General features: G+C 42.2%; 1 protein-coding gene across 1 annotated transcript; it reads left to right on the plus strand.

The window, feature by feature from the left end:
- The first annotated feature begins 279 nt into the window (after positions 1-279).
- On the plus strand, positions 280-25,565 carry MCEE (methylmalonyl-CoA epimerase). The gene is made up of 3 exons (XM_060179274.1): positions 280-481; positions 8,519-8,856; positions 23,303-25,565. The coding sequence occupies exons 1-3, from the start codon at positions 295-297 to the stop codon at positions 23,453-23,455; spliced, it is 678 nt and encodes a 225-aa protein (XP_060035257.1). The 5' UTR covers positions 280-294; the 3' UTR covers positions 23,456-25,565.

Raw genomic sequence — 25,565 nt, forward strand, 5'->3', positions numbered from 1 at the left:
GTCAGCTCCAGCGCTTTTGCAGAGTCCAAACTTTTCTGTTTTGAGGGGCGGGTTGAGAGGAAGTTACAGTGTTAAGTGCTTTGAAAAGACCGGTAGGGAGGGGGTTTGCATAATGGCTATGCAAAAAAACTCTCATGCCTGAGGCTCCCAAATCCCAGGTTTAATCCCCTTACCACCATAAGCCAGAGCTGAGAAGTGCTCTGGTCAAAAAAAAAAAAAAAAAAAAAAGTCGGGCTATCGGGCCTTTAAGGGTCCTCAGCCCAGCCGCATGACGGAGCCCGCCCCCTAGTCACCATGGCTCCGCCCACTAGCCACGCTAGTCCCACCCACTTAGCGTTGCTCGCCGCTTGTGGCTCCGCCCCCGGGCCCATTGCCCCGCCCATCGGCCGAGCTCCTCTACCTCCAGACCCACGTCGCGACTTCAGGGGCTGGATTTCCAAGATGGCGGGCTTGTGGAAGGTGGTTGCGGCGGCGGCCCCAGGTGAATATCCAGCGCCAGCGGGCTCGCAGTGCTGCTGGGCGAGCAGAACGGGAGGCAGGGCTGGAGGAGGCTGCTGGCGGGCAGTCCCCGCTGATCTGCTGCGCGCCGCCTCCCGCAACACCTCTGGGCAGCAGGTTTTCTCGGGAATTCCTCAGGTTGGCATGAGGGTGTCTCATAGCCTCTTTGAGGCGGTTGACATTGTCCCCTTTAAGATGTTTTCAGAAGGGGCCGGGTGGTAGCACACCTGGTTGCGCGCCCATGTTACAGTGCACAAGGATCCTGGTTCGAGTCCTCGGTCTCCACCTGCAAGAGGAAAGCTTTGCGAGTGGTGAAGTAGGGCTGCAGGTGTCTCTGGCTCCCCCTACTCTCTCATTCGTTTTCTGGCTGTCTCTATCCAATAAATAAAGATAATTTAAAAAAAATAGTTTAAAAAAGAATTTACTGAAAGAGACAGAGATAGGTGGTCTCAGAGAGGTGAGGGAGGTGGTCCTGGGGACAGCGAGGCAGGAACAGAAGTAATAGGCAATAACAACAGAAAGAGCTGTGAGCCTTAATTTACCGCATGTCCAGACACTGGGGAGAGGGCTGGAGAGATACATAATGGCTTTGCAAAAAGATTTTCATGCCAGAGGCACCAAAGGTTCCAGGTTCAATCCCCAGTACCACCATAAACCAGAGCTGAGCAGGAGCTCTAAAAATAGAGCGAGAGAGACAGAGGAGAAATGAAGGGCAAGTCTTTTATAATCTATAAATTGAACCTCAGGTTGGCCCCGTATCCTGCTGGGAACGCTTGAAGGTCAGCTGTGCAGAGAATGCCAAGTTGTTCTCCCCCCCACACACATGCTTATATGCCTAATATGCTTATTATCCGTTGAGTGTAAACAAAAAAGGTAAAAGCAGGTGGGTTTGAAAGATTCCATGAGTTCTCTCTGTCTTCACACTAAGAAAGCTGGGTAGAATCAGTCAAGACAAACTCAAGGGGGTTGGTTTTGTTTTGTTTTTAGAGAGTAGTAGCAGAGAAGCAGAGAGAGAGTGAAAGAAACCACAGAACTGAATCTTTAATGAAGTGAGGGCTAGGTTCCAATCTGGGTCATGCACATAGCAAAGCAGCACACTATCCAAGTGAGCTATTTTGCCAGCTAGAAATTCAGGTTTTCTGACTCTCCAGTCCACCCACATTCTCATCTCTCTCTCTTTTTCTTCTGCCTTCCAATCTCCTTTAGAGAGGTTTGCCACATTATTTCTTTAATCTCCAATTCCCTGCTAGGGAGAAAGTGCCTAGTGTTACCTCCTAGAAGTTTGCGATAAGTAAAAGTTTAGCACCTTCAGAAAGTGTTCAAGGGGGTGAGCCTTTAGTACTGTTAGATCTCTCAAAATATCTTGTCCATTTATCAATTCAAGTCACCAGGCTAAGTGATAACTCATGCAAAGAAGTGTATCATTACACTGTTTTTCATTAGTTTTTTTTTTTTCTTTCTTTTTAATGAGGAGAGGAATGAACCCATGTGTTATAACCTGCTGAGTGGCCACCTGATTATTTATTTATTTATTTTTTTGCCTGCAGGGTTATTGCTGGAGCCTGCATTCGTGCCTGCACTACGAATCCACTCCTCCTGGAGGCCATTTTCCCCACTTTGTTGCCCTTGTTGTAGTTGTTATTGTTGTTATAGCTGTTGTTGTTGTTGGAGAGGACAGAGAGAAATCGAGAGAGATGGGGAAGAAAGAAAAGAGGAGAAAAAGATAGACACCTGCAGACCTGCTTCACCACTTGCAAAGTAACCGCCCTGCAGGTAGGGAGCTAGAGGCACGAACTGGGAGCCTTACACCCGTCTTTGCGCTTTGACCATGTGGTTTAACCCACTGCACTACCACCCAGCCTCCTCACCTGATTTTTATTCAGCATTTGGAGAATTCCATCATTCAGGGGCTGTGCTTGGTGATGTCCATCCATTGTAGCTTTCATGCAGTGACACCTGTGATGGAGCCCAGGGCCTCACACATATTAAGGCCTGTGTTTCACCCGTTAAGCTAGGTCCTGGGCCCTCACTTTTAGGCCTCAGCCTTTCATTAGTTTAAAGAGATGATATGTATATAGGGGGAAAAAAACTGAACAGACTGAGCACATGTTGCTAAAGTAAATATTTATTTTATTATTATTGTTTTTTTTTTCATTTCTTTATTGAGGAGTTAATGTTTTACATTTGACAGTAAATACGATAGTTTGTACATGCATAATAACATTTCCCAGTTTTCCATATAACAATACAACCCCCACTAGGTCCTCTGTCATCCTTCAGGGATCTGTATTCTCCCCACCCACCCACCCCAGAGTATTTTACTTTGGTGCAATATGCCAATTCCAGTTCAGGTTCTACTTATGTTTTCTCTTCTGATCTGGTTTTTCAACTTCTGCCTGAGAGTGAGATCATCCCATATTCAACCTTCTGTTTCTGACTTACTTCACTTAACATGAATTTTTCAAGGTCCATCCAAGATCGGCTGAAAATGGTGAAGTCACTATTTTTTATAGCTGAGTAGTATCCATATATATGTGGATATATATATGGATACTACTATATATATATACCACAACTTGCTCAGCCACTCATCTGTTGTTGGACACCTGGGATGCTTCCAGATTTTGGCTATTACAAATTGTGCTGCCAAGAACATATGTGTACACAGATCTTTTTGGATGGGTGTGTTGGGTTCCTTAGGATATATCCCCAGGAGAGGAATTGCAGGGTCATAGAGTAGGTCCATTTCTAGCCTTATGAGAGTTCTCCAGACTGCTCGGGTTGGACCAATTTACATTCCCACCAGCAGTGTAGGAGGGTTCCTTTGACCCACAACCTCTCCAGCATTTGCTGCTGCAACCTTTTCTGATGTATGACATTCTCACAAGAGTGAGGTGGTATCTCATTGTTGTCTTTATTTGCATTTCTCTGACAATCAGAGACTTGGAGCATTTTTTCATGTGTTTCTCGGCCTTTTGGATCTCTTCTGTGGTGAATATTCTGTCCATGTCCTCCCCCCATTTTTGGATGGGGTTATTTGTTGTCTTGTTGAGATTTGCAGGTTCTTTATATATTCTGGTTATTAGCCTCTTGTCTGATGTATGGTGTGTAAAGATCTCCCATTCCTGTGAGGAGTCTCTTGGTTTGGTTAGTGGTTTCTTTTGCTGTGCAGAAGCTTTTTAATTTGCTGTAGTCCCATAGGTTACCTTAGTCTTCTTTGTAATTGGATTCGTTTCATTGAAGATGTCTTTAAAATTGATGCGGAAAAGAGTTCTGTCAATATTTTCCTCTAAGTATCTGATAGTTTCTGGTCTAATATCCAAGTCCTTGATCCACTTGGAATTTACTTTTGTATTTGGTGAGATATAGTGGTTCAGTTTCATTCTTCTGCATGTTTCAACCCATTTTTTCCAACATGATTTGTTGAAGAGACTCTGCTAACCTTGAGATAATTAGTGTTTTCTTCCGGGGTCTCATTTGTTGTTTCTGCATTTCTGATGACAATTCTTTCAATTTCAAATTCAAATTTCAGTTTCAAACTAGTGTTTGGATGTTGACCTCATTATTTTGTGCTTCACCCTTCCTTTGGGGGGCTTTTAGCTGGACTCTTGTCCTGGTTCATTTCTCCAGTATTTCTTCCTGTTGGTTTAACTGTTTTATATAGTATGTTATGAGGTCCCTCTCAGTACTTTTCAAATTACTGATCACTATTGCCTGGATTGACTTGTGTCTTAGTAAGGTAATTAAAGGGTTCACAGTTGTGGAAGTTAACAGTTGTTTCAATAGTATTTTAATCCCTGAGTTGGAGCTCAGTGGCTTAAAACCTCTTTTGTGCTTTTTCTTCCCTGTAAACTATAGGAGCCTGAGGGTTTTTAAACCATAAGTAGGCTTCTTAGCTTAATCACTGACTCCTGATCAAGAGATAAAGCAGGGTGGGGCAGAGATAATCCAGTGATTATGCAAAGAGACTTTCACAGCCTCACCGCTATGCCACCAAGGTATAGATCTTCTCCTGAGTTTCCTTGTTAGTTCTCTGTCCCCTGGTGTCAGCCCAGGGCCTCCCTGCAGCTGCTCCAGATTCTGAGGGCAGTAGCAATGGAGACTCAGAATTGCACTTGGTGAGTCTCAGGGGAGTCCTCTCCTCCCTTCAGCTCTCCCCTTGTTGGTGAAACAGACTGGAGGTGGTGTCTCAACTGATAAATTGCCGGACTGTTACTAGCCACTTAATCTCTCCCAAGGCTCCTCTCTGACCACCAGCCACATGTGTTTGCACTCACCAGTGGTTTGGTGGGTTCCGGAAGTCGTTCTAGTCCTGTCTTCTTTCGGTCCCAGGTGGCCTCCTTTGGTATTCTTAGTTGATCCGGGAGAGGAAAGGAGAGAAACACATTTGCTGCTGCTCGTAGCCCTGCCTAGAGTGTAACTTCTGTTGAGATATTTAATTTTTTTTTACCTTTATTTTATTGGATAGAGGCAGCCATAAGTTAAGAGGGTAGGGGAGATAGAGAAGGAGACAGAGAGAGACCTGCAGCCCTGCTTCACCACTCAAAAAGCTGCCCCCCTGCAGGTGGGGACCGGGGGCTTGCACACTGTAATGTGTGCCAACACTTGGCCCAGATATTTAACTATTTTTTAAAGATTTTCTTTTTTTTTACTAATGATCAAGAAAAGGGGAGAGAAAGAGAACCAGAACATCAGTTTGTCACATGTGATCCTGGGGGGTCATACTCAGAACCTCATGCTGGAAAATCTATAACACTTTACTATGCCATCTCCTGGGTTGCAATACTCAGTTTTTCATACCACTGTTTCCTGGCCCCCTCCTTCCTTTGCTTGGTAAAGGGGATCTTACATTATCTTAACTTCCACTCTCTCACATAGACTTATCTTTCGTCTTTCAGTTTCCATTAGAAGGGAAGAAAGTGAGACCCCATAGACTTTCCTACTATTCATGGAATTTCTCCTTGATGCTGTGCATGGTAGTCCCATGTGGTTTCCTGGGCTTCAGCCCCTGTCCTCTTGCATGAAAAAGTGCTCTCTACCTGGAGATCCAGCTTCCCTTACTCCAAGAATTGCAGGTTTTTGCCATTTGAAAAAGTGCTGTCTACCTAGAGATCCAGCTTCCCTTACTCCAAGAATTGCAGGTTTTTGCCATTTGAAGAGCAACTTAAAAAAAAAAAAAAAAAAAACAGTGGGGGTCGGTTGGTAGCACAACAGGTTAAGTGCACGTGGCACAAAGCGCAAGGACTGGCTTAAGGATCCCGGTTTGAGCCCCCAGCTCCCCACCTGCAGGTGGGTAGCTTCCAAGCAGTGAAGCAGGTCTGCAGTTGTCTTTCTCTCCCCCCTCTGTATCCCCTCCTCTCTCCATTTCTCTCTGTACTGTCCAACAACAACATCAATGGCAACAATAACAATAACAACAACAAGGGCAACAAAAACGGGAAAAAGTGGCCTCCAGGAGCAGTTGATTTGTAGTGCAGGCACCGAACCCCAGCAAAAAACCCTGGAGGCAAAAAACAAAAAATGCTTATCATGCCTGGGCTTCACTGCGCCAAGCTGACCTTTTCAGACAGAGAGAGAGGCAGGGAGAGAAAGAGAAAGACACGACACCAAAGCTTCCCCCAGTGTGTTGGGGACCAGACTTGAGTCCTGGATTATGAACATAGCAAATCAGGCACCCTCCCAGGTGAGCTATCTTGCACCCCCCCAAAAAAAAAAGAAAACCTACCTTTTTGGAATCCTTGCTTTTAATTACTTTGAATAGGTAGGCATGGGATTTCTAGGTCATAAGACAATTGCTTAACTTTTGGGGGACCTGCCAAACTTTTGCGGTGGCTACATCTCATTCTCTTTATACCCAGCATCAATACTGGGTATTGGTGCCTCAGCCAGTGACTCTCTCCCCATGCCTATAAGTACCCCTCTCTGGTGCCACAGGGACCCTGTATCCTCTGCACAGAGGTCAGTGGGGTTGGCCAAATGCCATGTGCTGTTTCTACATTCAGCAGAAACAAAGGTATGTTTATTAAGATGCCTGGAAAGATAACCCCACTCACTGTGAGGAGAAAGCCTGGCACAGGCTATGTAAGCTCTTTAGCAACTGGTGAGAAAGCACCCCAGGCCCCAAGCCCATTCTTCCATGGCCCAGTGGTGTCATGCCATTACCTTTCCCAACAGGAATTATCGTCTCAAACAAAACAGTGACACTCTCATTTCTTGTCAGCAGAAATTTCAGCAAAGGGAAAGTAATTTTAAGTTAGTTGAAACAGTGTGATATCAAGTGCTATTTAAAGTGTTTTTTTTTTCTTTTTCTTTTTTTTCTCCTGAGTTCTGAGAGAGAGCGCAGTGGTTGTGCAAAAACACTTTTCATGCCTGAGGCTCTAAGGTCGCAGGTACAATGTATCCTGGCACCTATATCAGCCTGAACTAAGTTAAAAAAAAAAGTGTTTTTCGTGAAGAAGACTGAAAAAATAAAAGCACATACTAGTTACTGTGAGTCAGGCCCTAGGGTGATTCCTGATGCCACAGGGGAGCACTGTGGATAGCAACAGGGCAACTCCATGGATAGTTCGTTCAGTGGTTCTTTGGTGTCTCTCTGTCTAGCTCTCCCTCTCCTCTCTATCCATCTCAAAAATAAAATGTAGAAACAAAAATTGGGGGGTCTAGCGGTAGTACCACCGGTTAAGCACACATGGCTTAAAGCACAAGAACCAACGTAAGGATCTCAGTTCGAGCCCCCAGCTCCCCATCTGCAGGGGGTAGATTCACAGGCAGTGAAGCAGGTCTGCAGGTGTCTGTCTTTCTCTCCCCCTCTCTGTCTTTCCCTCATCTCTCCATTTCTCTCTGTCCTATTCAACAGCAATAACAGCAATAACAACAACAATAATAACATCAACAGCGATAAACAAGGGTAACAAAAGGAAAAAAAATAGCCTTCAGGAGCAGTGGATTCATAGTGTAGGAACGGAGCCTCAGTGATAATCCTGGAGGCTAAATAAATAAATAAATAAATAGTACTATTATGAGTGGCTTGGCAGTCATGTAGTGTCACACTTGGTTGAGCACACCTGTACTTCTCTTTTCTCTCTTTCTCTTTCCCTCTCTATCTCTCCCTCCCCTCTCAATTTCTCTCTGTCTAGCTAATAAAATAAGGAAGAAAAAGGGTACTGGGACCAGTGATTTTTTTTTTTTGTCTCCAGGGTTATTGCTGGGGCTCAGTGCCTGCACCACGAATCCATTGCTCCTGGAGGCTATATATTTTTACCCCTTTTGTTGCCCTTGTTTTTTTATCATTGTTGTGGTTAATATTGTTGTTATTGATGTCATTGTTGTTGGGTAGGACAGAGAGAAATGGAGAGAGGAGGGGAAGACAGAGAGGGGGAGAGAAAGATGGACACCTACAGACCTGCTTCACTGCTTATGAAGCGACTCCCCTGCAGGTGGGGAGCCAGGGGCTCGAACCAGGATCCTTATGCCAATCCTTGCGCTTTGCACCATGTGCGCTTAACCCACTGTGCTACCGCCCGACCACCAGGGGCCAGTGAATTTGTAGTGCTGACACCAAGCCCCAGTGATAACCTTGATGGCAATAATAAGGTAAAAAAATAAAGAACTACTATGGCTAAGGTTTTAATGAGTTTACTGCAGAATAGAAGAAAGAAAATTGGTTATAGAAAGAGAAGAAAATTGCTTTCACTATTAAATGGGGTTGTTTCACTCAAACTTGTTTTGTGAAAAGCAGGTAAGAAGTCATTCTAAATGATCCTAAGTGTTGTTGATGTAAATGATATTATAAAATGTGCCATTCTTTGTTCTGAATCTAGATGAAGCTGAGAATTAGCTTTATAATTCTGAACACTCAGATGGTCAGAGAACAAGAAGTACTTTTGACTTAACTCTTTCCATTTATCTCCCCTGATTTTAGTAATTAGAAAAAATAAAGATATATAAATAATATCGGTGTGTATTACTTATTATTTTTTTCATTTCAGAAATATATAATTATCAGTGTTCATCTCTCCAGGGCTTTTATCCAGACTTCTAACTCAAATCTCAACAGCAACCCCTTTCTCCACATCCCAGCTCTCACATCAGGGGGCAGGTTCTGTGTGGAACCTGGGCCCACTCAATCACGTTGCTATAGCAGTGCCAGACCTGGAAAAGGCCAAGGCGTTTTATAAGAATGTGCTGGGCGCCCAGGTCAGTGAGGCAGTCCCTCTGCCTGAGCATGGAGTCACGGTCGTCTTTGTAAACCTGGGAAATACCAAGATGGAACTGCTCCAGCCTCTGGGACCAAACAGCCCAATTATCGGCTTCCTGCAGAAAAACAAAGCTGGAGGAATACATCACGTCTGCATTGAGGTATTCTTCATGATTTTAATGCCTGCTTTGGGCATACGTGATTTAATAATGGTTTACAAACTTATTATATTTCAGGAGTATAGTTTCACTCCACACCCACCACCAAAGGTCTGTGCACACACCCATAGCCATGTAGCTGTCATGAGGTCTGAGGGACAGGTTAGTTGGTTAGTTCCTTTAGTTAGTTTTTTGTTGTTGTTTTGGCAAGTTTGCATACTTTTGTCATCTATAGTCCACATAGGAGTGAAACCACTTGGTGGTTGTCTTCAAATTAGGGCCTCAAGGATAATAAAGCAAGTGCCTAACTGATTGAGCTCTCTCTTGCCTTCTTTTTTTTTTTTAATATTTATTTATTTCTTCCCTTTTGTTGTCCTTGTTTTATTGTTGTAGTTATTGTTGTTATTGATGTCGTCGCTGTTGGATAAGACAGAAATGGAGAAAGGAAGAAAAGACAGAGGGGGAGAGAAAGATAGACACCTACAGACCTGCTTCACCATCTGTGAAGTGATTCCCCTGCAGGTGGGGAGCCGGGGTCTCGAACCGGGATCCTTACTCCAGTCCTTGCTGTTTGCACTACCTGTGCTTAACCCACTGAGCTACCGCCCCACTCCCGTCTCTTGCTTTCTTATCCACAAAATTTTAATAACTTGATGATTATGGAAACAATACATTTTCAATCACTGACTAATTTCTAAGATTGTGTCAACTGCATCTGCTAATGTTTCCAAAACACACAAAAAAAGTAATTTGTTAGACAAGATCATTAGTTCATTAGAGAATCATTATCTACCTGTTCAGAAAACTGCTTTTTGTTTGTTTAATTTTTTTTTTTTCCCAGTAGAGAGCGAGAGAGGGAGAGAGCGAAAAAGACCATGGTATCTTCAGTGCGGTGGGGTCAGAGTTTGAACCTTCACTGTACACATGGCAAAGCAGCACACTCTCTAAGTGAGCTATTTTGCTGGCCCAGATGACTACCTTTTGGAATATCAACAATACCAGCAGTTGGTTTTATGGTGGACTCGAGCATTTATTCAATTTATAATGCAAACATTTGCCAACCTAAATGTTCTCTACTAAGTGCTTGGGTTTCAACAATAGTAAACCTTGGGCCATTCTCACAGTGAGGAGAGGCAGCTATTCAAACAGGTGATGACAACATACTGTGACAATCAAAAAAATTTTTTCTCAATTTTTTAAAAATTCTTTTCTTTTTTTTATTTTTAAAAAATATTTATTTATTTTCCCTTTTGTTGCCCTTGTTGTTTTTTATTGTTGTTGTAGTTATTCTTGTTTGTTGTTACTGATGTCATCATCGTTAGATAGGACAGAGAGAAATAGAGAAAGGAGGGAAAGACAGAGAGGGGGAGAGAAAGATAGACACCTGCAGACCTGTTTCACCACCTGTGAAGTGACTCCCCTGCAGGTGGGGAGCCAGGGGCTTGAACTGGGATCCTTACACTGGTCCTTGCACTTCGGCCACATGCACTTAACCCGCTGGGCTACCGCTCGACTCCCAAATTTCTCAATTTTGAAGCATACATGAAGGAGAGGTTGACTACTCCTAGCTGGCCAAGGAGGTGAGAGGAGACACAAGCAAGGCATGAGTGACGATGAAGTGGTCTGGGAGATGGCACAGTGACACATGTACCAGAGTGATGTCTGGTTCTTTCACTCTCTCTCTCTATCTCTTTTAAAATATAAGATATTTTATTTACTTAAAATATAAGGTATAGAGACAGAAATTGAGGGGGGCAGATAAGGAGAGAGACAGAGAGACACCTGCAGCCCTGCTTCATCACTCGTGAAGCTTTCCCCCTGCAGGTGGGGACCAGGGACTTGAACCCAGGTCTTTGGTCACTGTAATGTGTTTGCACAACCAAATGTTCCACCACCTGGCCTTGTCTGGTTCTTTCTCTCCTCCTATCTTTCAAATTAATAAATAAATAAATCATATTTTTTTAAAAAAATGAGTGACAGTGAATGTGAAGGAATTCCCCTAGTGGACATGAGGAGGAAGGTATTCCAGGCAGATGGAACAGTGTGTGGAAAGGCAGAGAGGGTTTTTTTTTTTTTTTTTTTTTGGTCTTTTTTTTTAATATATAAAGGAAACACTGACAAAACCATAGGATAAGAGGGGTACAACTCCACACAATTCCCACCACCAGATCTCCATATCCCATCGCCTCCCCTGACAGCTTTCCTATTCTTTAACCCTCTGGGAGTATGGGCCCAGGGTCATTATGGGGTGCAGAAGGTGGGAGGTCTGGCTTCTGTAATTGCTTCCTTGTTGAACATGGGCATTGGCAAGTCAATCCATACTCCCAGCCTGCCTCTCTCTTTCCCTAGTGGGGCGGGGCTCTGGGGAGGCGGGGCTCTAAAACACATGATGTGGTCATCTGCCCAGGGAGGCCAGATTGGCATCATGTTAACATCTGGAAGCTAGTGGCTGAAAAAAGAGTTAACATATAAAGCCAAACAAATAGTTGACTAATCATAAATCTAAAGGCTGGAATGGTTCAGATGAAGAGTTGGAGGGGTCTTTGTTTTATAGATACTTAGTAGTCCTATTTTAGTTATATTCCAAAAACCCCATGACTATACTAGTTTTTTTTTTCCCCTGAGCCTGACATCTGATATGCAGATGGATCGAAGTTATTGTCTAGGGAGATGATGTCATGCCTGGAAAAAGGACCAGAAAGCTGGATCAGGGAAGAGAGTAGTTCCCAAGCATATGGTGCTGCAGGGGATTGAACCTGGGACTTTGGAGCATCAGGCATGAGAGTCTCTTTGCATAGCCATTATGCTATCTACCCCTGCCTGAAAGGCAGAGAGTTATAACAACCAGGAGACCCCTGCCTGAAAGGCAGAGAGTTATAACAACCAGGAGTGAGTCCTGTGGCAGTAGTAGAAGGCTTCAGCACGGATTATCTACTTGAATTCTCATGACTACTATATGAGCTCACTGTTGGGGCCCCATTTGACAGATGAGGAAACTGAGCCTTCCTAACAGTGGTGCACCTTTACACATTATAGTGCACAAGGACCCAGGTTCAAGTCCCTGGTTCCTGCCCGCCCCTGGCATGGGGAAAGTTTCACAAGTAGTGAAGCGAGGCTGCAGGTGCCTCTCTAGCTCTTTCCCTCTCCACTTCCTCTTCCCCTCTCAGTTTCTCTATGTCTCTATCCAATAATAAATTAATTTTTTAAAGTTTAAAAATATTTATTTTAATGAGAGAGATAGAGAGAGGGAGAAGGGGGTAAGAGAGAAAGACCATTGCACTGCTCGGCTCAGGCTAATGGTGGTGCTGGAAATTAAACCTGGGAGCTTGGAGCCTCAGGCATGAAAGTTCTCTGCATAACCATTATGGTATCTCCACAACCCAACATTTCATTCCTTTTATTACTTTTTTCTTTTCTTTTCTTACTTTCTTTCTGTCTTTTTTTTCTTCTTTCTTTTATTTTTTTCCCCAGAACACTGCTCAGTTCTGTCTTATTGCTGTATGGAAGTTTAGACCCTCAGACATGACAGTCTCTCTCTCAGTTCCAGCTTATGGTGGTACGGGACAGGGAATTGAATTTGAGAGTTTCTTTACGTAACCATTATGCTATCTACTCTCACCCTAGACTCAGATGACTCAGATTTGTTCTAATCTCAGAGTCAGTATTGTCACTGTCAGCCATGGTACCACATTGCCTTTATTGTATTAGTTGCATTTGAAATTTAAAGTGAAGGAGGCCAGGTGATGGCGCACCAGGTTAAGCGCACGAAGTATGAAGAGGAAGGACCTAAGCCAGGATTATGGTTCGAGCCCCCGGCTCCCCACCTGCAGGGGTATCACTTCACAAGTGGTAGAACAGGTCTGCAGGTGTTTATCTTTCTCTCTCCCCCATCTCTTTCAATTTCTCCCTTTCCTATCCTATTTTTAAAAATGGAAAAAAAATGTGGAGTCGGGCGGTAGCACAGGTGGCTCAAAGTGTAAGGACCGGCTTAAGGATCCCGGTTCGAGCCCCCGGCTCCCCACCTGCAGGGAAGTCGCTTCACAAGCAGTGAAGCAGGCCTGCAGGTGTATCTTTCTCTCCCCCTGTTTGTCTTCTCTATTTCTCTCTGTCCTATCCAACAATAACATCAATAACAACAACAATAATAATTACAATAATAAAACAATTATGGCAACAAAAGGGAATAAATAAGTAAATATTAAAATAACAAGGGCAATAAAAGGGAATAAATAAATAAATATTTTTTAAAAATTTTTAATGGAAAAAAAAATGGCCTCCAGAGCAGTGGATTCGTAGTGCTGACACTAGGCCACAGCGATAAACCTGGAGTAAAAAAAAATTCAGGTGGATGAAGGGGCCAGGCAGTGGTGCATCTGGTTGAGTGCACATGTTACCATGAACAAGGGACCCCCATTCACGAGCAGTGAAACAGTCTTGCAGGTATCTCACTGTCTCTCGCCCTCCTTCTCCCTCTCTACCTCCCCCTTCCCTCTCAATTTCTCGAAGTCTCTGTCAAAAAAGGGGAAAAGAGAACATTTGAGGTGAAGGAGCGGGTTGGCAGGTGGCTCACCTGGTAGAGTGCATGTATTATCATGTTAAAGGACCTGGGTTTGAACCTGAGCCACCTTGTGGGAGAACCTATAGGGTGGGGGTTGGAGGTAGAGTAATCTCTCTTCTCTGTCTCTGTCTCCTGTCTTTCACTCTCTAAAAGGGGGAAAATACTGAGAGTGGTAGAGTCATGCAGGCACAGAGCCCCAGTGATAACCCTGATAGCTAAAATTAAATTAAATTAAAGTAATAAAAATTGAGGCAGGAGAACTGGAAGAGGTTAGGCCAAGGAGCTATGAAAATGTCTACTCTTTAATCTTTATCTCCCACTTTTTTTTTTTTTTAAATTAGGGTTAACTTTAACTTCTGTTTTTTATCTCATTGGACTTAAGGATTTGTCTAAACACACCCTCCCCAGGTTGAGAAGCAGGATCAAGAAATCATTTGAAAATCATTTGAAATTCTCCTTTCTCTCACACCACACTGGCTGTTCTACATCAGAGAGCCTGTGCCTTCAAAGGGAGCCACTATGTGAGTTACAAGTTCAGTTCAGTAAAGAATAGTGGAAGTTCAGTAATGTGACAGCAAATTCCAAAGCAGAGATTAAAAGGGGCTTGTATATCAGTATAAAATGAAGGCAAGGCAATTGGAGCAGGTATAGAAAGGGGTTAGGTAGTTGCTATGCCAGTATGCCACCCACTCCCATTAGCATCCCCCTACTCTCTATAAAAAATAAGGTCATGCACATAGCTAATTAGACTTTTTCTGGTCTCAGTCTAAAAGTGAACTGTCTAAGTAGTTCTGCCTCCTGTGACAAGTGTCCTACAGAGCTACTTCAGTCATTGCTATTGCTGTTTACCAGCAAGAGGGGAAGGAAGTCAGAGAGAGGATATCCAGCAAAGTCCTGACCCGGAAGTGATGGAGACATGATATAGCACTCCTAAGCTCATGCTTCATCACATGACACACTTGACAGGCAAATGGAGTCTATGTGTGGTGGGGCACTGATGTGCTCTGCTAAAACTTGGAGGGCTGCTCTGATTCAAAAGAAGGGAAAGAGAAAGGGCACTGAAGGCCACCCATCCCTGTCACACTTGGCACATTTATTCCAGGTAGCATTACCAAGATAGCATTTCTGAAAGAAGGTGGGCTGAAAGGTGGAGGCATCTGAGAACTGGTATGATGCTTTGACCAGACACAGGGGCCTTATGTCCTGGGTCACCAAGTAGAGCTGAATTCCTCCATTTCCACACTTTTGTTGAATGAAGTGCTGAGAGACACCTGCAGCACTGCTTCACTGCTTCACCGCTTGTGAAGCTTCTCCTCTGCAGGTAGGGAGCAAGGGCTTGAACTTGCATCCTTGTGTGTTATAGTAGGTGGACCACAACCTGGCCCCCCCATTGCCACTAAGTTCTAATACCATTTAATGCCATTCAATAATAGCAAAATGTCAAACCCACCTTCTGGAGAATTGATTTTCTCTCTGTCTGCTATTTGGGACTGAGTATCACGCCTCTGAGCTAACAGAGTGTCTAACAGATTTTTTTTTTTTTCTTATAAAAAGGAAACACTGAAAACCATAGGATAAGAGGGTTATAATTCCACACAATTCCCACCACCAGATCTCCGTATCCCATCCCCTCCCCTGATAGCTTTCCTGTTCTTTAACCATCTGGGAGTATAGACCCAAGGTTGTTGTGGGATGCAGAAGGTGGAAGGTCTGGCTTCTGTAATTGCTTCCCCGCTGAACATGGGTGTTGACTGGTCGGTCCATACTCCCAGTCTGCCTCTGTCTTTCCTTAGTGGGATGGGGTCTCTTTCCCTAGTGGGATGGGGTCCTGGAGAATCAGGGCTCCAGGACACATTGGTGGGTCATCTGTCCCGGGAAGTCTGGTTGGCATCATGCTAGCATCTAGAACCTGGTGGCTGAAAAGAGAGTTAACATATAAAGCCAAACAAGTTGTTGACTAATCATGAACTTCTTTTTTTTTTTTTTTTTTTTTTTACCAGAGTACTGCTCAGCTGTGGCTTATGGTGGTGCAGGGGATTGAACCTGGAACTTTGGAGCCTCAGACATGAGAGTCTCTTTGTATAACCATTATGCTATCTACCCACCCCTTCACAGAGATTTTTTTCACACCATGTCCTTTTCCTCCTCTATGAGTTAGGATCACACCAATTACCAACAGTTTCTTTCTTTCTTTATTTTTGATAAAGACAGAGAAAAGTTGAGAGGAGAGGGGGAGAGAGAGACAGATAGACACACACACTGGCAGCACTTCTTTACCGCTTTATGAAGCTTTGCTTCTGCATGGGGGAGGGGGCCCTTGAACCCAGGTCCTTGTGCATTGTAGTGTGTGCACCCTACCAGGTGCACAAGCACCTGGCCCCCTATCAACAGTTTTCTTTTATTGTTATTTTATATTTATTTATTTATTTTCCCTTTTGTTGCCCTTGTTGTTTTTCATTGTTGTAGTTATTATTGTTGTTATTGATGTCGTTATTGGATAAGACAGAGAGAAAATGGAGAGAGGAGGGGAAGACAGAGAGGGGGAGAGAAAGATAGACACCTGCAGACCTGCTTCACCGCCTATGAAGCAACTTCCCTGCAGGTGGGGAGCTGGGGGCTCGAACCGGGGTCCTTACGCTGGTCCTTGCTCTTTGCACCACATGTGCTTAACCCACTGGGCTACTGCCCGACTCCCTTATGAACAGTTTTCTACCTAAGGTGATTGTTGATTTCCATTTTTCACTCAAATGGGTTGCCTGGATTTCTTGTGTTGGTGTTTTTTATTATTGTTGTTTGTTTGTTTGTTTTGTATTAGTGTTTTTGCCCAAGGAGTTTTAAAGTCATCTAGTCTCAACAGCCTGATGTTTTCTGGTGCAGCTTGTCCTGCTGCTACCAATTTGTGTTTCCCGACTTCTGCAGAGATGAGCTGTGGTACTGGGGAGAATTGCTCGGTTTTCACGAAATAACTCACCCACCCTGCCAGCAGTGTCACAGTGAAGACCTCAGGACCACTGACAATACTGACTTACTCAACAAATGTCCACTGGGCTTGTAAAAACATTTGATCACTTCCATGCCAGTCCGTAAATAGCTGCTTCTTGAAAATTGTGTAGCATCCTCCATCCAGAGGGACCCTTCCCTTGCACCCCCAGGTTCCCCTCCACAGCACACACATAATCTAGCAGCTAGTGGGGCTAGCATCCGGCACACCATGGCTTCCTCGGGACTTTCTTGTTGGTAATGCCCCTTCTTTATTTTATTTTATTTTATTTTATTTTATTTTATTTTATTTTATTTTATTTGTGTGTGTGTGTGTGTGTGTGTGTGACTGGTTATCTTTGTATTCTGTTTGATCCTAGTTTTTTTTTTAAGACTCTTTTTTAAAAATATTTATTTATTTTCCCTTTTGTTGCCCTTGTTGTTTTATTGTTGTAGTTTTATTGTTGTTATTGATATCATTGTTATTGGATAGGACAGAGAGAAATGGAGAGAGGAAGGGAAGACAGAGAAAGGAAGAGAAAGACAGACACCTGCAGACCTGCTTCACTGCCTATGAAGCGACTCCCCTGCAGGTGGGGAGCCGGGGGCTCGAACTGGTATCCTTCAGCTGGTCCTTGTGCTTTGCACCACCTGCGCTTAACCCGCTGCGCTACCACCCAACTAGTATGCAACTTGACAGTGTTTTAACTTCCTGTACTATTAAATAAGGAAAATTTTTTTTCTACTTCCATCTGCTATTGGTGTGACTTTGTAAAGGAAAAGGTATTTAATTCCCTCCTACCTCACCAAAAGAAGTGAAGAAAAGGAGAAATCCTCTTTGGGTAAGAGTCTGTCAGTTAAATTCAGTTTGGGTTGTTTTAAGATTTTTTTTTTTTTTTTTACTTTACTACCAACAGGAGAAACTATCCATGGAGAGCAGCTTTTGAGAAACTTGTATAGGTACCAACCACAAATATAGCAAATATGGAACTTTAGATATTGCCCTTCTAAAACAATACCCAAGAGTATTTACAAAGTGAGAACAGGGCTAGGCTTGCATAATTCATTTAACTCTTAGGTTGGGGAGAAAAGCAATTGAAACAAAGATCTTTATCCAGACTTTTCATTTTAACTTTCATGATTTTATATCAGCATGGGACTTGAATTCACTCTTTATTGATACTAATTAGTACCATTGTTATTTGAATACAATAAAAAGCCTAGCTTTACGATATTATTCAGCATGTTATGCACCATTAAAAGCAGTCTGTTATTACTTGTTCATAAGGTACATTGGGTTTTTTTTTTTTTTTTTGCCTCCAGGGTTATTGCTGGGGCTCAGTGCCTGTACCATGAATCCACTGCTCCTGGAGGCCATTTTTTTCCCCTTTTGTTGCCCTTGTTGTTGTAGCCTTGTAGTGGTTATTGTTGTTGATGATGTCGTTCATTGTTGGATAGGTCAGAGAGAAATCAAGAGAGGAGGGGAAGTCAGAGGGAGAAAGATAGACCCTTGCAGACCTGCTTCACCGCCTGTGAAGTGATTCCCCTGCAGGTGGGGAGCCAGGGGCTCGAACCCGGGTCCTTCTGCCAGTCCTTGTGCTTTGCGCCGTGTGTGCTTAACCAGCTGTGCTACTGCCTGACACTTGATTTTGTTGTTGTTGTTTTTAGAAAAATCTCTCCCTTAAAATAATTCAAGTTGTTGTGGTCTGGGGGTGGCACACTGGCTAAGACACTGGACTCTAGAAAAATCTCTCCTTTAAAATAATTCAAGTTGTTGTGGTCCGGGGGGTGGCATACTGGCTAAGGCACTGGACTCTGGGCATGAGGTCCTGAGTTCAATTCCCGGCAGCACATGTACCAGAGTAATTTCTGGTTCTTTCTCTCTCTCCTCCTAACTTTCTGATAAATAAATAAATAAAATCTTTAAAAAAAGAAAGAAAGAAAGAAAGAATTCAAGTTGCATTCCCATTTTCAGATGGAACAGCTGAAGTTTCTGAAGTTTGGATTGTGACAGTACAAACATTTTCATTTGGAGTACTATCATTTTTGATTTACAAATGACTAGAGGGAAACAACAAAAATCCCCAGACTCAAATACACATACTGTGTTGCTCCCCCTGCAAGAATAAAATGTGATCAGAAGTTGAAGTGACTAGCCCCGATTTTCATTAATGGCATTTAAGATCTTCCAGAGCTAGATAAGGGAAATCTGCAATTATTCCAAGGACTATAAAAGCACATTTGAAGATGGGCTTTTACTGACTATATTATTTTTATTAGTTAGTGAGGGGGACAGCTTCATTCCTCAAATCAAATTGTTTCACATTTCTTATAAGCAACTCTTGGAATTGTAATGTAGATAATGCATTCCTTTACAATTCAGAAAACGAAAAGGAATTTTTACTTCATTCTCTTTGCTACTGCCAAATAAAACATTAGAAGTACTCTTAAAGAATTATAAACTTGAAAGTAACACTGAGAAAGAGTGAGTATGGTACAAGGTCTTTTAAAATCCAAGTGAGTGTTAGAAATAGTAATGAAAATGGAAACTAGTAAACTTTCAATTAGGCATCTAAAAATAAATCTTCGAAGTGTTTCCTGGAGTAAGGCACATTGAAGAAACAATGCAATAAAAAGTGGGATGCGACTTTAGAACTGCAGATATTGTACTTGGGCAGAATGTTCTGAATGATCATCTTCATGATCACAAGGAGAACAGGTATTATCAAGTGGGAACTGGAAAAATTCATGATTACACTATGACTTGATTATATCATATATGATATGATCACATTATATTATGATAAAAAACAATCTAGTGAGCTCCCATGTCCCCATTGGCTTTATTTTTTACTTCATTATTTAAGTACTCACAACATTCTTTTTTCCCCAGAGCACTGCTCATCTCTGGTTTATGATGGTGCTGGGGATTGAACCTGTAAGCTCAGAGCCTCAGGCATGAATGTCTTTTTGCAGAACCATTATGCTGTCTCCCCAGCTACATGTCATTTTAACTTCCTGCCATTTCCACCTTGGACAATCACCACAGTGACATCATATCAATCAATTAAAGATAAATCTCTTATCATTTTCACACTTACTGGCCATACATCAGATTTCACAAACTGATTCTCCAGTATCATTATATAATTGACTGTGGTGGGACCAGGCCTTGTACGTATGCATTTTCTTTGTTCCCAGGCTATTTTTTTCCATTGATGTTGAGAAACAGAAGAGAGGGAGACAGGCCACAGCACCAGAGCTCCCCCCCCCCCCACACACACACACGTCTTCCCTGGGCCATGCACAAAGCAAGAAACATGCCGACCAGACACTTTATTTTATTTGTAATTTTTTTTAATTTATTCCCTTTTGTTGCCCTTTTTGTAGTTGTTATTGTTGTTATTGATGTCGTCATTATTAGATAGGACAGAGAGAAATGGAGAGAGGAAGGGAAGACCGGGGGAGAGAAAGATAGACACCTGCAGACCAGCTTCACCGCTTGTGAAGCGACTTCCCTGCAGGTGGGGAGCTGGGGCCTTAACTCCAGTCCTTGCGCTTTGTGCCACCTGCGCTTAACCTGCTGCGCTACTGCCCAACTCCCCAGACACTTTATTTTAGTCTGAACTCAGACAGATGGACTTATTCTAGATAGTTGTTACCATCTTTAAATTATTTTATTATTATTTAGGGTTGTATATATTTTTTTGGTCTTTTTTTTAATTGTATTAGGATGGAGAAAGAGAAATTGTGTGGGGATGGTATGGAGAAGAGAGCTATAGAGAGACACCTGCTGAAAAGATTCTAAAGCAACCAGAGGGGGAAAATATGAAATTAAAATATATGTAATGGTATTTTATACTAACAAAGTGTAGTACCAGCTTTGGGAAACTAACAAAGAAAAATAGTAATAACAAAGAAAAATCTGCCAGTTCAAATTCTTATTTTAGCCAAGATGGTGTAACAGGAGATCTAGCCTTTCTCTTAAAAAAGTCTAGATAAAGAGAGAGAATATTTCTTGAAGATTTATATGTTAATATGAGAAAGAACCAGAGAATCACTCTGGCACATGCGATGACGGGGTTTGAACTCGGGACCTCGTGCTTTTAAATCCAATGCCCTAGCCACTGTGCCACCTCTGAGGCCACTGACCAGTTTTAGAATCTAATATACAAACCATAGCTCTTTGAAAATAAGGTTGCATAGGACCAGAAGGTAGCTCACCCAGTAGGGTATGTTTGCAAAGCTGCAGGTTCTCGCCCTGACAATACATGGAGCTGAGGTGGCTCTCTCTTTTCTTTCTATCTGAAATAAAATGAAAAAAAAAAATCCCAGGAGCAATGAAGTTATGTGTGAGCCCTGACACTGCGAGACAAGAAGGTCGTATATATAATACCATTTTCAAAAATCTTTAAGTTGGAAATATGGGTGTTATTCTTTTTTTTAATATTTATTTATTCCCTTTTGTTGCCCTTGTTTTATTGTTGTAGTTATTGTTGTTGTTGTTGGATAGGACAGAGAGAAATGGAGAGAGGAGGGGAAGACAGAGAGGGGGAGAGAAAGACAGACACCTGCAGACCTGCTTCACTGCTTGTGAAGCGACTCCCCTGCAGGTGGGGAGCTGGGGGCTCGAACCGGGATCCTTATGCCAGTCCTTGAGCTTTGTGCCACCTGCACTTGACCCACTGCACTAAACGCCCAACTCCCAAAATGGGTGTTATTCTTTTTTTTTTTTTTTCAGTGTTTGGAATATTTTGTTGGATCACTAAACTCTGGGATGATTTATCACCATCTATAGATTGTGATAGGCATCTATAGGCAATCACTTCAGACTTTTATGTCCATTTAGTGGCCTCCTAGTCTAGGCAGATAACTCTTCTCAACAGAGAAATGTTCTTCCATTAAGCCTATAGAGACACACAACCCAGGAGATGGTGCAGTGGATAAAACATTGGACTCTTCAGGTATGAAGTTCTGAGTTCGATCCCTGGCATTGCATGTACCAGAGTAATCCTCTGATTCTCTCCTTCTCTCTCTCCTCACCCTCTCTCCAATAAATAAATAAACCTTTAAAAAATAAGTAAACATATAGAAACATATGTGATCCTTTCCTAGACTGCCAATAAATATGAACAGAAATTTAAAAGAATTACAAAATGAACATTTGGGTCTTTTGAAAAAAACATTCTGATGGCATTTTTTTTTTCTTTTTTGACCTTTTTTTATTTGATAGGACAGAGAGAAATTGAGAGGGAAGTGGGAGATAGGGAGACAGAAAAGCACCTGCAGTCCTGCTTCATCACTCATGAAGCTTCTCCCTGTAAGGTGAGGACCAGGGGCTTGAACCCAGGTCCTTGTGCACTGTGATGTGTGTACTTAGCCAGGTGCACCACCACCCGGCCCCCTGATGACACTTTAATAATGATTTTCATGAAGTTTTCATTTCAAAAACAGATGGTTTGGAAACCAGGGGGAGCGCTCACATTTACTGAGCACCTACTACATGTGTGCTGTAAGCTGTGCTAAGAGGTTCTCATCACTTCACTCATTTTAATCTGTAGCCCACTTAGATGGGAGGCCTCGTCTCCCATTGTAATGACCAACATTGCCATGGCCCCTAGGGTGAGACATTTTTAAAAAATATTTATTTATTTTCCCTTTTGTTGCCCTTGGTTTTTTTTTTAAGGCCTTTTTTTAAAAAAAATATTTATTTTATTTATTCCCTTTTGTTGCCCTTGTTGTTTTATTGTTGTAGTTATTATTGTTGTTGTTCGTTGTTGGATAGGACAGAGAGAAATGGAGAGAGGAGGGGAAGACAGAGAGGGAGAAGAGAAAGACAGACACCTGCAGACCTGCTTCACCGCCTGTGACGCGACTCCCCTGCAGGTGGGGAGCCGGGGTTCGAACCGGGATCCTTATGCCGGTCCTTGTGCTTTGCGCCACCTGCGCTTAACCTGCTGTGCTACAGCCCGACTCCCCCCTTTTTTTTTCTTATTGTTTTTGTAGTTATTGTTGTTATTGATGTCATCGTTATTAGCTAGGACAGAATGGAGAGAGGAGGGGAAGACAGAGGGGGAGAAGGGGCAGACATGTTGTGTAGTATCACCAATACTACCTCTGGAGGAAAACATGATGAAGTGTAACCTGCACCATTCAGAGCATAAGAAAGAACAAGTGTTAACTAATGGCAAAGTATTGTTTTTGCCTTCCTTGAAAATGTAGCAACTTCTTTTCCCTCTCTGGAAATAATTTTTTTTTTAATTTTTATTTATAAAAAGGAAACACTGGCAAAAACCATAGGGTAAGAGGGGTACAATTCCACACAATTCCTACCACCAAAGCTCCGTATCCCATCCCTTCCCCTGACAGCTTTCCTATTCCTTATCCCTCTGGGAGTATGGACTCAGGGTCACTGTGGGGTGCAGAAGGTGGAAGGTCTGGCTTCTGTAATTGCTTCCCTGCTGAACATGGATGTTGACAGGTAGATCCATACTCCCAGCCTATCTCTTTTCCTAGTCGGGCGGGGTTCTGGGGAAGTAGGGCTCCAGGACACATTCTTTTTCTTTGCCTTTTTGAAGATTTTATTTATTAATGAGAAAGATAGGAGGAGAGAGAGAGAGAGAGAGAGAAAGAACCAGACATCCTGCTAGTACATGTGCTGCCAGAGATTGAACTCAGGACCTCATGCTTGAGAGTCCAGTGCTTTATCCACTGAACCACCTCCCAGACCACATGGATTCTTTTTTTTTTTTTTTTTTTTTTTAATGTGTGTGTGATCAGTAGATCCCATGAGCTCTTGAAGTTTTTTCTAGGTCTTAAGATACTATTCTGACCTTACATTTTCACAGTACATCTCAAAAATGATGGTCTCTCCCCTGCCCCCCCCCCTTTTCTTTTTTTTCCTTCCTCAAGGTGGATGATATAAATGCTACCATGGTCGATTTGAAAGAAAAGAAGATCCGTACTCTAAGTGAAAAGGCCACAATAGGAGCACATGGGAAACCCGTGATTTTTCTCCATCCAAAAGACTGCAGCGGAGTCCTTGTGGAACTAGAGCAAGCTTGACATACGTTTGCAAGAAACTAAGTGACATGAAAAAGCCTTATAAAAATGTACTTTGCCATTGAATCTCTTGCAGCTTTAGTCACTTGGAAGTTCTAAAACTAAATTATACAAAGAGATAAATAGGGTGGGGGCATAGATAGCATAATAGTTATGTAAAGGGACTCTCATGCTGGAAGCTCCAAAGTCCCAGAGGTTCAGTCCCCTGCACCACCACAAGCAAGAGCTGATCAGTGCTCTGGTAAAAACAAAACAAAAAAACAACAAAGAGATGTAAACATATATATATGTACATGTGTGAATGTGAAATTCCAGCTGTGAAGAAGTGTTGCTATTACTATTTGCATATTGACAAAATGACACACATTGAAAATCCTGAACCAACCAAAAAATTACTTAGAAATTATAAACAAATACAGTAGAGTGGCAGGATACAAAAATCTTTGTACACCAAAAATTGTTTTATTTCTACATATAAGTAAAGGAAAGACACTTGATGAAGGCAATCCTATTTCAAGTTCATCTGTGGTCTGGGAGGGGTGGTACAGTGGATAAAAGCATTGGATTCTCAACCATGAGGTCATGAGTTCAATCCCCAGCAGCACATGTGCCAGAGTGATGTCTGGTTCTTTCTCTCTCTCTCTCTCTGCCTATCTTTTTCATGAATGAATAAATAAATTCTTTTTTAAAAAAAGTAAAGTACCTGGGAGTAAAGTTTTAAAAGTGGAAAGACTTGTATATTGAAATTTATGAGACATTGTTAAAAAAAAAAAAAAGGAGGGAACTATTCCATTTTATGGGTTGAAAGAAATATTCATTGCTAAAATGGCCTTCCAAACTAAAGCTGTTTACCAGTTCTGTGCTATTTTTTTTTTTTATCAAAACCCCGATGCCATTTTTTTAAAAGAAGTAGAATACATAATTCTTAAATTTCATGGGACCACAAAAGACCCTTAATAGCCAAAGCAGTTTGGAATAGAAAAGGAAAATGGGGACATCTCACTTCCTGCCTTTAAACTGTACTATTAAAAAATGGCATTGGAGAAAAACACAAACCAACAGAACTTAGAACCAAGAGCCCCAAAATAAATCGCATAAATATGGACAATTGATTTATAACAGTGCAGCTAAGGTGATACAGTAGAGAAAGCAAAGCCTTTTCAGGGGCCAGGTGGTAGCGCATCTGGTTTAGTGCACTTGTTGTCACAGTGCACAAAGACCCAGGTTCAGATGAGATCGGGCGTGTTCAGGGTGATATGGCTATAGACAAGACCTGGGTTCAAGCCACTGGTCTCTGCCTGCAGGGGGGAAGCTTCACAAGTGGTGAAGCAGGGCTACAGGTGTCTCTGTCTCTTTATCTCCCCCCTCAATTTCTCTCTGTCTATCCAATACTAAATAAGAGGTTAAAATAATGATTTTTTAAAAATTTCTTTATTGGGGAATTAATGTTTTACATTTGACAGGAAATATAATAGTTTGTACATGCATAACATTTCTCAGTTTTCCATATAACAATACAACCCCCTCTAGATCCTCTGTCACCCTTCTTGGACCTGTATTTTCCCCACCCCAGAGTCTTTTACTTTGGTGCAATATACCAATTCCAGTTCAGGTTCTACTTATGTTTTCTCTTCTGATGTTGTTTTTCAACTTTTGCCTGAGAGTGAGATCATCCCATACTCATCCTTCTGTTTCTGACTTATTTCACTTAACATGAGTTTTTCAAGGCCCTCATCTCTCCCTCCCTCCTCTCAATTTCTGGCTATCTCTACCCAACAAATAAAGATAATAAAAAAAACTCCTAAGAAATCATGTTAAAAATAACTCACAGATTCTGAAAAAATAAAACTAAAAACACTGTGATTACTAGAGGGGGGTGAGTAAGTATTAGAGGGGTCAATCTGATCAAGAGAATGACACTAGAACTCTGGTGGTAGGTTACAGTTAAGTTTTTGGATACACAGAGCTGTGAAGCTGTACTTCTAACATGCATGTAATGATGACAACAAACAATAGATCAATATCATTTTAAGTAAAGAACGTATATATGTATTGCTTTTTAGAGATTTGGAGGAAACATTGATCATTAAATACTTATGGAACATTATTAAAA

Source organism: Erinaceus europaeus, chromosome 20 (genome assembly GCF_950295315.1).
Source record: "Erinaceus europaeus chromosome 20, mEriEur2.1, whole genome shotgun sequence".
NCBI lineage: Eukaryota > Metazoa > Chordata > Mammalia > Eulipotyphla > Erinaceidae > Erinaceus > Erinaceus europaeus.

Bases quoted from the DNA above. Each gene is read 5' to 3' on its own strand.
- MCEE (XM_060179274.1), top strand. From the start codon at position 295: ATGGCTCCGCCCACTAGCCACGCTAGTCCCACCCACTTAGCGTTGCTC. The intron at 482-8,518 runs GTGAATATCCAG...TCATCTCTCCAG, and splicing joins GGTTGCGGCGGCGGCCCCAG to GGCTTTTATCCAGACTTCTA. The intron at 8,857-23,302 runs GTATTCTTCATG...TCCTTCCTCAAG, and splicing joins TACATCACGTCTGCATTGAG to GTGGATGATATAAATGCTAC.